The sequence below is a fragment of the Topomyia yanbarensis genome, chromosome 3, assembly GCF_030247195.1.
Source record: "Topomyia yanbarensis strain Yona2022 chromosome 3, ASM3024719v1, whole genome shotgun sequence".
Taxonomy (NCBI): domain Eukaryota; kingdom Metazoa; phylum Arthropoda; class Insecta; order Diptera; family Culicidae; genus Topomyia; species Topomyia yanbarensis.
This window is the reverse complement of record NC_080672.1, coordinates 245684916-245700344: the sequence shown is the minus strand read 5'-3', so window position 1 is coordinate 245700344 and position 15429 is coordinate 245684916. Positions and strand designations below refer to the sequence as shown.

Sequence of the window (15429 nt, the reverse complement as noted above, 5' to 3'; positions counted from 1 at the left end):
CTGGGAGTTGGCTGGGTCACGGGCTCGAATGATCGGCGATCGACAAGGCGTCCAAGTAGCTTCGGTAAAGCAACGTTTGGGTCGAAAAAAACGTTCGACAGAATGGTCAGCCGTGACAAGAGCAGGAGTCGTAGTCGCAGTGCTGTTTATAAACGGCAAGGGCGAAGCAGGAGTGGTGAGTTTCGACGAGCTGGACGGTATGCGGATAAAAAGTGCGATTTTTGCGGAATTAAGGGTCACATCAAGCGCACTTGTTTCAAGCGCATGCGACAGGAGCGGAATTCGGTAAAGTTTGTTGGTGATGACAAGGAAAAAGATTTGAGTTTTGGCGATGAGAAAATCGGCGAACTTTTCAACCTTTTGCGAGCTGATTTGGACAATCCTGAGAGCGATAGCGATTCAGGTGATTTTTTATGTATGAAGGTGTCGTCCATCAATAAAATAAGCGAACCATGCTTTTTGAAGTTACTTGTTCAAGACAAACTGGTTAAAATGGAGGTTGACTGCGGTTCGGCTGTTTCTGTTATTGGTTCTATTTTATATGAGCAATTGTTTGACTTGCCATTACAGAAAACTAACAGGGAATTGGTGGTGGTAAATGGTTCGAAGCTAAATATATTAGAAAAACTTGACGTTATGGTTCGTTTTAGGACCATTGAACTTGAATTGCCATTGTTTGTATTGGAGTGTAATTATGACTTTGTGCCATTAATAGGACGTAGATGGCTTGACGTATTCTACCCGGATTGGAAAGAATATTTTACAGGGGTTTCTCAGATTAACAATTTACATTTACCAAATCTAGCTGAGAATTTTTTGATGGAAATAAAGCAAAAGTATTTTCAAGTATTTTCAAAGGATCTTACCTCGCCAATCATTGGTTTTGGGGCGGATCTTGTGTTGAATGACAATACTCCTATTTTTAAACGAGCGTATGAAGTTCCATTCAGATTTAGGGAGAAAGTTATTGAGTATTTAGGAAAATTGGAAAAGGAAAATGTTATTACTCCTATTAAAACAAGTGAGTGGGCTTCTCCAGTCGTCGTTGTTCCCAAAAGGATGGTGAGATTAGGTTGGTAATAGATTGTAAGGTGTCCATCAATAAATTAATTATTCCCAACAGCTATCCTTTACCTTTAGCGCAGGATATTTTCGCAGATTTAGCGGGTTGTAAAGTTTTCTGTGCCCTTGAATTGGAAGGAGCGTATACTCAACTTATGCTGTCAGAAAAATCCAGGAAGTTTGTGGTTATCAACACGATCAAGGGACTTTACACTTACAACAGGTTGCCTCAAGGAGCCTAATCGAGTGCGGCGATTTTTCAACAGGTGATGGACCAGGTGCTGGGTGGATTGAAACATATACGCTGCTATTTGGATGATGTACTCATAGCTGGAAAGGATTTAGACGACTGTCGTACGAAAGTTTCTGCCGTTTTAGATAGGTTAGCTCAGGCAAACATTAAGGTGAATTGGAGTAAATGTAAGTTCTTCGTGTCTTCTTTACCTTATCTAGGCCATATTATTTCGGAGAATGGGTTGTTTCCTTGTCCTGATGAACTAGCTACAATTAGAGAGGCTACAGTACCAAGGAATATGACGGAGTTGAAGTTTTAGGGCTCGTAAATTATCATGGAAAGTTTGTTCCCCACTTGTCTTCAAAGATTAGTTGTTTGTATAGGCTTTTGAAGAAGGACGTGAAGTTCGTGTGGGATGAGAATAGTGACAAGGCTTTCGTTAGGTGTAAAAATGAGCTACTTAATACTAATATTCTCGAGTTTTACGACCCTATGAAACCAATAGTAGTTGTTTCGGACGCTTCAGGAGTGATTGCACATGAGGTAAAGGGTGTAGAAAAACCTATCTCCTTTACTTCTTTCTCTTTGAATAAAGCTCAAATGAAGTATCCAATACTTCATTTAGAGGCTTTGGCATTGGTCTGCACTGTGAAGAAGTTTCACAAGTTTTTATATGGTCAGAAGTTTGTTGTTTAACTGATCACAAGCCTTTGGTTGGAATTTTCGGGAAAGCAGGTAAAAATGCTATCTTTGTAACCAGATTACAAAGATATGTTTTGGAAATGGCTATTTATGATTTCGATATTATATATAGGCCGTCTGAAAAGATGGGAAACGCTGATTTCTGTTCGCGGTTTCCGTTGAATCAGGCAGTTCCAGCACAGTTTGACAGAGAAACTGTCAAAAGTATTAATTTTAGCCAGGAATTTCCTGTAGATTTTTCTCAAGTTGCCAACGAGACTAGAGCCGACGAATTTTTACAACAAGTTGTTAAGTTTATGCAGAATGGTTGGCCAGAGAGAATAGACAAACGTTATGCACACATTTTCTCAAATCGTGTTGATTTGGAAATTGTCGGGGATTGTTTGTTATTTCAGGACAGGGTGTTGATTCCAAATTCCATGCACAGCGGGATTTTGAAATTATTACACGCCAATCATTCTGGAGTTGTGAAAATGAAACAATTAGCTCGTCGGGCAGTATTTTGGTTTGGAATTAACTCAGACATTGAAAAATATGTCGGTGATTGCGAATCTTGCAGGAAAATGGCTGTTGTTCCCAAACCAAAAGTAATTTCTGCGTGGATCCCTACCAAAAGACCATTTAGCAGAATTCATGCCGATTTCTTCCATTTTGAGCACAGAACATTTCTGTTGCTTATTGATAGCCATTCAAAGTGGATCGAGATTGAATGGATGAAACATGAAACTGATGCTAGGAAAGTTTTAAAGAAATTTGTTGTGGTATTTGCTAGATTTGGATTGCCAAATGTAGTGGTTACTGACGGCGGTCCTCCGTTTAATTCTTGCGATTTTATAACTTTTTTAGAAAGGCAAGGAATCAAGGTGTTAAAAAGCCCTCCTTATAATCCTCCCAGTAATGGACAGGCAGAGCGATCTGTCAGGATTGTTAAGGATGTTCTCAAACGTTTTATGCTAGAGCTTACAATCAAAAGATTAGATATTGATGATCAAATTAATTTGTTTCTGATGAACTACAGAAATACTTGTTTGTCGTCAGATGGCAAATTCCCATCAGAGAGCATATTTTCTTACAAGCCCAAAATGTTATTCGATTTGTTGAACCCCAAGTCTCATTACAAACAGCAATTAACTGAACCACCACCACCAAGTGATAAACCGATACCAAAGATTTTTGAGCAGATTCAACCTAGTGAACCTGTAGATAAGTTGACGATGGGCGATGTGATTTATTACAAAAATCACAAATCCCAGGATTTCGCAAGATGGCTGAAGGCTCAATTTATAAAAAAAAATATCGAAAAATTTATTCCAGATTGTGATTGGAAACGTTCGGCTCACAGCTTATCGAAACCAGCTAAAGGTGCCAAGTAAGACGATGGCTAAGGCGCGTGGAATTTTATTTCCTTCCGCTAGCACGGTCGTTACCGAAACACATTGTGATGGTAAAAGCGCCAGTCGAAAGCGGCGAGATTTTCGCGGTACGACGAGCGATGATGAGGAGGATGTTTTCCGAGGATTTCCAGAGAGGATTGCCAAACGCAGGAAACTTTTCGAATCATCGAGTGGCAAACGAAGAACAGCTAAAATACAAACTCCCACTCTAAGGAGATCGAACAGATTAAGAAGAGCCAACATCGAAAAGAATTTTTTATATTCTAAGTGAAATATTTTATGATATAATTTTGAATTTTATTACTATTATTAAGGTTTTATTATGTAAATTTATTTAAACTGAATTATATCCTGCTTAATTTATAAACATAAAAGGGATAAGGATTGTTATGTATTGTCGAATGACCCAGTAATAAGCGAGTACCACAGTGTACACGAGTATGCGTGAGTATACGATTAAGCCGTGCATACGATTAAGAAAATAAATATATACCAGACGGTTGCTGGGCGATCGTTCTCAGTTTAGTGTACACTATCAAAACATACGCGTGTTATTAATTAAAGAGAACTGTCCCTCAGTTTACATAGTTTACACCAGCATATTTTCCAATCAGCATGATTTGGAGTTATGTGACGAGTGCTTACTTTATCAGGACAGGGTACTAGTGCCGCACTGTTTACAAAGCGAGCTATTAAAGCTTTTACATGCCAACCATGGAGGCATAGTCAAAATGTTGCAACTTGCGAGACGATTCGTGTATTGGTTTGGTATAAAGGGAGATATTGAAAAGTTTGTCTCAAACTGTGATGCATGCAATGGTATGGTGATAGTACCAAAACAAAATATTAAATCCAAATGGATTCCTACTACAAGACCTTTTAGTCGAGTACATATAGATTTCTTTCATTTCCAGCTTCCACTTTCCTCCTAATGGTGGATAGTTTCTCGAAGTGGATGGAAATAGAGTGGATGAAAAAGGGTACAGACACAGGCAGAGTTCTTAAAAAGTTAGTAGCATATTTTGCTCGCTTTGGGTTTCCTGATGTTTTGGTTTCGGACGGTGGTCCTCCTTTCAACTCATATGCTTTCGTACATTTCCTGGAGAAACAAGGCATTAAAGTGCTTAAGAGTCCTCCGTATCATCCTGCTAGTAATGGCCAGGCGGAGAGACTAGTAAGAACAGTCAAGGAAGTTTTAAAAAAGTTTCTACTTGAACCAGAAGTTAGCGAGTTGGATTTGGAAGACAAAATAAACTTGTTTTTGTTTAATTTTCGTAATTGTTCGACAAGTGATGGACAATTTCCATCAGAGAAGATTTTCTCTTTTACACCAAAGACACTAATTGACCTAATTAATCCAAAAAAAGTCTTATAAACACTATTTAACACAATTAACACAGCATGTACCACAGGAACTACCAAATGATGTGGTTATTACAAAGGACAAATCTGCGGCAAAAGTAGCAGGTCCTTTGGATAATCTGATGGCAGGCGATGAGGTGTGGTACAAAAACCACAATCCTCATAACCTGGGTCGATGGATTAAAGTGACTTTCCTAAGACAAATTTCTAAACATATTTTCCAAGTGGAAATTGGAAGCGTGCCAATCAACGCACACCAAAGTCAGCTTAGGGCAGTAAACACGGACTTACTGGTCCGATCGAATTTGCGTTACTCTGTTCCAATGACAGGGACGACAGTCGCGAGCGACGACGATGATGAAGGAGGCTTTCGAGGCTTCCCGGACACGGAAACTAATAAAGGAGAAAAAAGGAAAAGTGAAATCACTTCTTCGCCAGTTAGGCGATCGAAAAGACTAAGAATTTGTAAAAAAGATGAAAATTTCATATATAGGTAATAGAAAAATGTTTGAACTAAATCGAATTGATTACTGTCAATTCTTTTCATATTAGAAATCAAACTTAAGAGGGAAGAGCTGTAATGTAAAGCATTCATTGAATTTACCCCACTTAGGGTTATATTATATAATGTATGTAATGTTCTAAATCGAATATATAATCAAAAGATGAGTGATAAATATTTAGCGCACTTTGCTCGAAAAATCGAGCAAAGCATAAATAAATCGAGGCTGGGCCTCTTTTACGTTTGACAGTTAGTGGAGTGAACATTATCATCCGAAAGCATTTAGGGAAGTGTTGTCCGCTAGAGTCTCGGTGAAATATAATTGTAAAATTTGAGACTAAGAGAAACGAAAGCAATGAAATTGAAAGACGGATAAGTATTCTAGAGCGAATCAGTTATAAACTTAGAACGGAAAACTAGGACTAGGCAGGCTCATATGGACATAACCGAAAGGAAATGTGAAGAATTCTTTGCCCTCAGCTAAGTAGGAGTTGGACGTTGTCTACCGTCTACCGCACGGTCTATGGTAGAACATAACTCATCATCATGTTTATCGTCGACGCCGAACACGTTTGGGAAAATCGACTGTAGTGGAATGGGTGCCTCAGGAGAGCCTGACCCGTGGCAACAGAAGGTATCCATGGGCACAGACCAAAGGTTAAACCTACCGACCAAATCGAAACCGAGCAAGTGGTGAAGTTGGTACTCGGTAACACGGATCAGATCACGTCGTGTACTTTCCCCGATTGTGAAGTCACACTCGAATTCCCCATTGAGCGACAAAATATTACCGATTGCTGTCTTCGCTTCCACTGTTGCTACTAATAGCGCAGGACTATCGTCTCCCCTGACGACGGTGATGTCGGATCCAGTGTCAAGTTGCAGTCGAATATCCGTTCCAGATAGGCCAACAGATACAAATCTGCGTGGCGTCGACCACCACCGTCGAGACGTCTTGCTTCTTACGTCTACTTCCAGGTTTCCGGGAGTTTGCACTGTACAAGGTGTGCGACTTGGCCGCAATCGGAGCACTTAGGGTTGTCGTAACTACAGTCTCGAAAGAAATGTAATGCACCGCAAGCCAACAAGCATAACTTGGCTTCCAGCCGGTAGCACTCGAAGACAGTTGTGGTGCCTCTCGGCCACGTTCGCCTAATCGCTTCCCACTAAGCTTTTATATCGCTTGTATTTGGTTGTACGGTGCCGCATGCTGAATTATCGCACTGTCGTGTTTGAGGTTGTACAGACACCGACACTCCTCGGAGAGCTGCTCCAATGCAATATCTTTATTGTCCTCGATTTTTGAGAGGAGACGGGTACCAATCTCGACGTCATTCTACGATTTCAGACCACACATGTACACCAAACATTTGAACTGCTGTAGGAGCTGGATTGGAGCAAACTGGTGTGGGCTTTGAGCAATCGTCTGCTTTTTTTTGAATGAGCATGTTATTACTGACTTGGGTTTGCGATTGGTGGGGCGGAATGCTTGAAAATAGCTGCTGCTAAGTCGTAGAAACTGGAATGAACGGCTGCTGGTGTGCAGTTACAACTGGTACGAAAAGTTCCTGCTGCTGGTGCGCCGCCGGTGCGGGATTAACCTGCTGATTCAACTGTTGCTGTTGATCTAACACTCCCGGGGGGTCGACACTATTCCGTCCGTTCATCTCACTAACGTCATCAGTCATCGCACTCCACTTTCTTTTCTTCCGCGAGGATGACGAAATGTTGGGTTTACTTTTATTTATCGACGAAAAACAAGCCACACTCGCAAATTCTCATCGCCACTTTTGTACGGCGAAAGTCTCCGACGCTTGCTTACGGATCGTCCTCAGGGGAATAAAACGCGAACGATAACAAATAAAACAGACTATATTTATCGAACACACTAAACGGTACAGCATATGGGATGTAAACAGACTGAAACTGAGACAACCACAAAACAATTAATTGATGCGCTTATCCAGCATCACACCGACAGCTATACTGCCAAGTTAGAGCCAAGCGCCTAACGAAGTACTAACTAATGCCGTTTTTGCTTGACTCCAAAACTGAGTCAGGTTGCAATCCCACCCGCTGTCAGTTCATACATTTTGACAGCAGATGCGGTTAGAACCTGACTCAGTTTCGCATCAAGCAAAAACGACATAATACACCGCGATACACGCTCATTCAAAACTACTCAAAATTTGAGTTCAGAGCACTCAATTTGAAAAATAGATGCAATATGTCAAAAAATGAGTTTTAATTTGAGTAGAGTTAACTCAGCTGGTAAGTAACCATTCAATTTTTAAATCTTTGAGTGAAAAAATTACTTATCCTCAAGAAAAAGTTCGACATCGTCTAAAACTTTAATAAAAGATCAAGCCACGGACCTAGTAGCTGTAGAGTCGAAGCAAAACATTCAGAAAACTAAAAGGTAGGTATTTCTGAGTTTTGTTTTTATTCTAATCTAACTTCTATTCGTGTTTTTATAGTTTCTGCTAGTTCTACAATGTACCGATTGGTATAAAAGAGATGTGAAGAAACGTCGTCGGATTGTATTCCCAGACATCGCTAACGTCTCGATGAACAGGTAAAGGATACTTGAAGTATCGGTGAGATTCTTTGTAATAATATTAAAATACTGAATGATTATTTTTCAAATTTGCTTTTTGAGTAAAATGTACTCACATTTGAGCGACCGAAAATAAAAGTCGCAAGGGCAGAACATGCTTCGTAAAACCCGTTTCAAATATATTAGAATATAAAAACCGGATATAAACTTCAAGCATGAAAATCGGACTGGGACTTTCTTCTGCAGGAGTCGGATAAAAAAACCTTTATATAAAAACCGGAAGAAAATATGTCCGATTCTTACAACGAAGTTTTTGTTAGCCGACTTTTAATCTTGAACATCACGATATACGGATGCTCCTGCGAATCATTTATTTATTTTTAACCGGTTTTTATACTGGAGGCCCATTTTCACCGAGTTTTGCGGGTGAGCATTTTTAAGCGATTCTTATGCTGAAGAATCTCCGTCCGATTTTTACGCTTGAAGTTTATTTCCGATTTTTATATTCAAATAAATTTGGAATGGGTTTTACGAAGCATATTCTATCCTTGCGACTTTTATTTTCGGTCGCTCATTTGACATTTGCATCCAAAACTCAAAACTGAGTAAACGAGGCGAACTCAGTTTTTGACCATGTGCAGTTTTTATGAAATTGAGTGGCTAGCCACTCAAATTTGAGTTACTATCAATGAGCGTGTAGGGTTGTCCCCAACAAAGTTGATAAAAATTTCCATTTATTTACTTTCATAGATAGGCCAGTTGCTGTAGGGCGAAATTATCTCGAATTCATAAACGAAACCCATACAACAGAAGTGTAAATATTTCCGCAATTTTGTAGGAGATATATTCTTATACTACTCATAAAAGAAACGGCTCATCGAAACTATTTTTGGCAACAAACTTGTAAAATAAAATTGTTGAATTTTCATACGATGTAAACTTAAATAATAATGTAATATAATTATAAGATGAGCCAACTTACCTCATTATCAATCAGCTCCCTTCGCGCCTGAATCCCCAGGAAAAAAAGCAACTCAGCCATAAAAATACAGAGCAGCAAATTCTGATGGATCGTGTTGGAATTAGTCTGAAGTCCACGGAGTAGCACCAGTGACAGTATTACCGCAAAAAGTACTGGCAACGACAACATGAAAGCAGAATAAGATGTGATCTGCACCAGTAGTGAAGGTTCGGGAATATCTTCAGGGTCGATAACATCGACTAGAACGGCATAACTAGATATTTGACTGCATGTGCAATTTATAAGAATAGTGTCGTTTGAAGAGAGCATGTCGTAATCAGGAATCTCTGTTTGGCATCCCAATCTGGTCCAGAGATTAACGTGGGAATTCCATCGAACACATTGCGGGTTTGAACGAGGACCGAACCAGTTTCTGGGAATATGTAGCCACATTTGTAGCTTAATTGGCTGTGGAAGGTGTGGAGTGCCTATTGGTTTGTATTCTATTTGGGTATGCTGATTGTCCTCAATATCCGGATCCAACGCAAATTTTTGAATTACACTACGTTTCTTTACTTTGGTGTACGATTCTTCTTCCAAACCATATGTGACACCGTTCTTAACAGCAGGTGTCAGAATTACTGTGTCTGGTAAACTGAATGCTTTAATTGGGTTTTCATCAAACCTCATCACAACCTGCTGATGATCTTCTATGTTTTCAAGGTTACCATGTTCACTCATGTCATGAATAGAAATTTTGATTTCATTAGATTGCTTTTCGCTAGCATGCTCGTGTAATGGAGCCGTAGATATTTCGAAATCTTTTTTATTCGTTTTGTCTGCAGGTTTCAAACGCTCTGGTGTTGGTTTGTCATCATTCTTTTTGCCGCTACTTGGTATAAGAATTGCTAGGGAGATCACTGGACTAGCGATTTGCACATCAACACCCCATCGCCGAGTAATAGTTTCGTCGAAATTTCCAGGAAATATTGTTCCAACATCTTTGTATTGTGCATAACATATGATAGCACGATAATCACTAATAAAATTTGTCACCTCGTTTTTCTCCGGTTGCGAAATGCCCAGCATGTCGAGTGAAACGATAATCTTACTGTGTCGATCAAATTTGCTTTTATCTTGGATGTAATTGTTGTATTTCGGAAATGAGATCTGTGGGTACTTATGTTTGTTCGAATGCATCAGGAACGAACTGGTGTCCGGTAGAATTACGCTTTCTGTTGTGAATAAATTGGATTTATTGTTTTGCTTGGGAAATCCGGATAACAACAGTGGTTCGTATCCAAACAGCGATTCGGCCGTAACAATATCAAGACCAAAAGCCATGTTCTCATGGACAATCTCAAACGGATTAGTATAGGTATCATGTTGCGAATGCCCCAGCACAATCATATATCTACTAAAGGCCTCCACCAAGTCATTTGGTCCACGCTGGGTTAGTTCAGACAAACGTTTCCATTCTTGGTGATATCGAGGGTCCAGTATTGTTCCAGCACATTCTATCAAGTTTTTTATGTAATGTTTGTCTTGACTATGAGACAGATTCAAACCATTTTGCCGTGTTTCATAGTTAATCAGTTCGTGTAACAGCCGTTCAGCTATCAAAAGATCAGCACCATACAGCCTATCTTGTTTGTGATTTTGCAAATCACTTAAATAATCGAATTCGAGATCATCTGTCTGCCACAGTGCGGTCTTGGAGGTCAAAGATGATTCTAAAATGTACATATTCTTCACTAGATTTGATTCTTTACGGTTGTCCCCAGCACGTCCAACACTTTTACAAGCACGCTGCAAGGTAGCTGCAAGTTTGACGGATACAAAAGTATTCAGTTCTAAGCCTTCGCTTTCTATTTGGGATAATTGCTTGCGGAGATCCAGAAACTGCTCGGACGTACAGTTGAACATATTAGGTTGACCCCAGCCGCCCTGAATCAGATCACATTTACGTGTACCCTTTCCTCTTGCTGGTAGAGGACAGTTTTCAATCGCAATCTCACCAAAAGCCGTCCTAGGCCACCATAATCCTGCCGAGAATGACTTCGGACAAGCATCATAAACCACTTCACATCCATTCAATGTTACCTCAGCATACGGATTGGAACATGAATCACATCGTCGCCCAATGACTCCTTCACGACATTCACATTGTCCGGAACTGTTACAAGCTTTTCCATACGATCCAATTGCATAGCATTCACATGGCAAACAGGTTGTGTCATTTATTAATTGATAATGATTTTCTCGGCAGTAACACTGACCGGTTAACTTATTGCAATCAGGATGATAACCTTGCTTCAGATTACACTTGCATGGCCCACACCCTCGTTCACCCCACCACCCAGCAGGACATGGCTGTTGAGTAATAACTTCACAGTATTCACCAAAACTCGTAGTACTGTTGCATTCGCATCGATATCCTTTTTCAGTCGATATGTCAGCCCTACAGTAACCGTTATCCGCACATGGTTTTGCTGTGCATACTGGTAAACAATCCGTTCCTACATATCCATGGGTACATTCACAATGAGCCTCATCCCAGCTAGTAACACAGGTGGAATGTTCTGGACAACTATTCGGACATTTGGCATTCGAAGTGCAACCATCCATTACGTTCTCCCGTATGGTTGGTCGATTCAATACAGATTGACTATGCCCGACACGAATATCCTGTATACAACCTTCAAAATATCCGTAGTTGCCATAAGTGGTTCCACTGCTTTCAGATCCGCCAATCACGATGCGTCCTACGTACATGCCTTGTATTTTCTGCATCATTGGTAGTACTCCTGTTCGCTGACCATAGTCTACTGAAAGTGAGACTTCTGTGCCAAGCCATTTTATTTCTATTCGGTGCCACGTTCCGTCTGCAAGATTTGTTCCTGCCAAGAACATAGGCTCAGAATCGTAGGTGTAGTACAAAATACCATCGCGTAAAGAAACTATTGCAGAACTATTTTGGCCCACTTGTACTTGCATTAGAAAAGCATCCTTTTGCCTGGTTTTTATGGACAGAGCCGTTAACCACGGTATCTGAATAGGTCGCAGCAAGGGATTGAAACTTAATATTCCATCTCCATTGAAACGCCACGGCAAAGCAACTGATTCCTGGCAGGAATTTCCTGTGAATCCATCCGGACATTCGCATTCCCAGCCTTCGCCCCATCCTTCTCGACAAGTGCCTCCATTGAAGCATGGTTCAGATGCACAAGTAGCTGATTTTTGAGGGCAGCCTGAGACAGTTCCATTATCGGCAATGAATGAATTTAAATCAATGTATTTATGGTCAATGTAAAGATCCGAAATACAGCCAATAAAATCATGTGACTGAATCTGGAAATTAGCAGGAAGTTTCGGCAGTCCACCTATTTGTAAAGGTCCTGTAAGATCTAGAAATCTATGACATGATTCGGTTAAAGAAGCACATTTTCGATCCAACAAAATCGTTGTTTGGTTAGCACAATTCCACCGTTGACCAAGATTGGCTAATGCCAGTGCAGTATCGCAATTATCAACCGATAACATCACGGAACGATTAAAATAATTTACTTCTATTGTATGCCAACTTCCGTCGGATAATCTTTTATTTTGATCTACCAAGACCGATCCAATTTTATCACCTAGGGAAATTGAAAACATAATACGCCCGTTGATGATTTCTAATGCAACGAAATCGTGCTGTTCATTGTATCTTCCATTATAAAGAATCAATCCATTATCGCGAACCGTCGCTAAACTCAGCTTTATGTTGAACCGATGTCTCTGTTTTAAACTAGGGAACGTGAGGAATGTGTTTCTAGAGAATGACCTTGAAATTAATTCACACGTTCTCGTATATGATGGACTATGTGGGGTGTTTAATGTGTGAGTTAGGCAACTATATCCATCACTGCACGTATCAGCAACGCATGGTTTCAAATTTCTTATTTCCGTTTCACAATTAACACCGGTAAATGGTTCAGTACAGACGCATGTATAACCTCCTTCCCTACGCATACAACTGCCACCATTTTGGCAAGGATCGGAATAGCATAAGTCCACTTCAGTATCACACAAATAGTGTTCTTTACTGCCTGTGAAACCTTCAGGACATTTACATGCAAATGTGTTTACGGGATAGATTGGCCGGAAGAGCACCGTGTCACTGTGAATAAAACCGGATGCGTTACCAAATTTCAGTACTGACAAGCATTGTTCATAGTTTAAGCAAGGCTCTCGAACACACAGATTATCATCAAATGGTAACACTTGTACTGTAGCTAGCCGCGCCAAAATTGCACGGTTTAGGTATACTCTTTCTTGAAGATATTTTGGTGTGTAGTACTCTTCAAACGCTACATCCGGGCGACGTGCTGAGAAACTTACATTGAGTATTCTGGAATTTACATCGGTATCATCTTGTATCGAGAAAATATATATGTTTTCCTTAGGACATGGAATGATGGCCGCCAGGCCGTCGAGAAAGAAGTTCAACAATGGCGATAGGAAAGCACCCTCGGTCATCTCGTCTAGGCGCACGGTGACTGAATTGAATAACATATCTTCTGTTACTAGTCGAACAATCAATTGCATAATGGCTTTCGCTTCGTTAATACCATCTGTCACGGAAACTTCCATTGTAGCGAATTTCGGAACGTTCGTATTTAATTGTGGGCTTAACGTTAGACCACCACTTGAGCTGTTTAGTTTGACTAAATTCGCATTATTTCCTGATAAAATGCGATACGTTAATTTGTCTGTTACATCGGCATCAAATGCTGGTATTCTGCCAATCACTCCACTTGGAAAACAGTCTCTAAAGTTGTTGAATATCACTTGAAAGTCTCGAAGAATGGGGGCGTTATCATTTACGTCGGTTACAAGAATCTCCACATGTACATCATTTCTCAATGGTGGACTGGCAGCACGTATCACCAATTCAAAACGTTTTTTGATCGATTCATAATCGAGCTCAGTCATAGTTAAAAGTTGTGCCCTTTCTGAACCAGGTCTTGTAACTAGGGAAAATGAGTTTGAATCATCACCACCGATAATCGAATAATGAACTATTGCGTTCACTCCCTCATCCGGATCGTGTGCGTGAATCTCTCCTACTACCGATCCGACCGGACTATTTTCCGGCACATACATAGTAATTTTATCTGAAGGAAACGTCGGAGGTGAGTCATTTACATCATCTAATCGTATTTGTACTTCAACTGAACTGCTAAGCATTGGTGTCCCTTTGTCCGTGGCTACTGCTATAAGATGATAAATAGAAATGCTTTCGCGATCAAGACCTTTGTTAGTTCTAATAACGCCAGAAACCGGATCAACAATAAACGAGCCATCCTCTAGATCTTTAGGACTGAGTGTATACTTCACCCGACCATTTAACCCCATATCAATGTCAGTGGCAGCAATCTGAACAACTGATGTACCTATTAAAGCATCCTCTGGTATTGTCGCTTGATATAGTGGAACTTTGAATTGCGGTGCATTATCGTTGACATCTGTAATACTAATTTCTACATCCGTCGTATCGCTGAGTGACGGGTTACCACCATCTTTAGCAGTTACTGTTAACAGATATCCACTGGTCGTTTCTCTGTCAATGGGAGCATTGGTAACAATAGCACCAGTTTGTGGGTTAATGCTGAACGGTTCATAATTCCCAAGTCCATTGACGGATTCATCGTTCAGCAAATATGTTATTTGAGCATTAATACCGACATCGCTATCCGTAGCAAAAACAACCAGAACCGTAGTACCAATAGGTGCATCTTCGAAAATCGATGCTGTGTATGGGGCATTCTCAAATACTGGTGCGAAATTGTTAGCATCGGTTACATTAATATTCACGATAGCTGTATCAGTTCGTTGACCACTGTCAGTGGCAGTAACAGTTAATGCAAATCTTCTTTCTTGTTTGTAATCCAAAGGTTGAGCAATCGTTATTAAACCACGACCATTTTGTGATGTGATGGAAAAACGACCTCTAGTATTGCCGGCTGTAATTTCGTAATGTAATCGTGAATCTTCATCCGGGTCGGTGGCGGTAACTGTAGCTACAGGAGTACCAGGTGGCTGATCTTCTGCGATAGTTGCTTCATAATATTTTGGACTGAACGAGGGATCGTTATCGTTCACGTCTTGAATTGTTACAACAACTGATGTACTTGCAGATTTTGGTGGTATTCCACCATCGATGGCAACTACCTGAAAACTGTATCGACTTTGTTCCTCACGATCTAATGACTTGATAGTATGAATCCATCCAGTCCTGGAGTCTACCGCCAATGGTAAATTATCTTCTCTATCACGAATACTATACGAAATTTCAGAGTTGGCTCCCTCATCCGAATCGTAGGCTTGTACTCTGACGATATTGTACCCAACAGGAACGCTCTCCAAAACTGCTTCCTGGAACTGTGACGTGTAAAATCGAGGGGCATTATCATTCGCATCCAGAACGTTAACCAATAGTTGGGTGGTGTTGCTGCGCGATGGACTTCCTCCATCTTGTGCTCGAATCACTAATCGATAACTTCGAACACTCTCGTAGTCTAATGGTTTAACGAGAGACACATCTCCACTCATTGAATCGATCGAGAACTGGGACTGTGTATTGCCGCCAATTATGGCATACCTGAAAAT

The 15429-nt window shown here is 40.4% G+C and overlaps 1 protein-coding gene across 7 annotated transcripts in view; it reads right to left on the bottom strand.

The window, feature by feature from the left end:
- Positions 1 to 15429, bottom strand: part of LOC131693217 (protocadherin-like wing polarity protein stan) — a 280030-nt gene that overhangs the window by 115991 nt on the left and 148610 nt on the right. For all 7 annotated transcript variants that reach the window (XM_058980866.1, XM_058980869.1, XM_058980870.1 and 4 more), the window contains one exon: positions 8797 to 15421. In XM_058980866.1, coding sequence (XP_058836849.1) covers positions 8797 to 15421 — 6625 coding nt within the window. The remainder of the gene's footprint in view (positions 1 to 8796; positions 15422 to 15429) is intronic.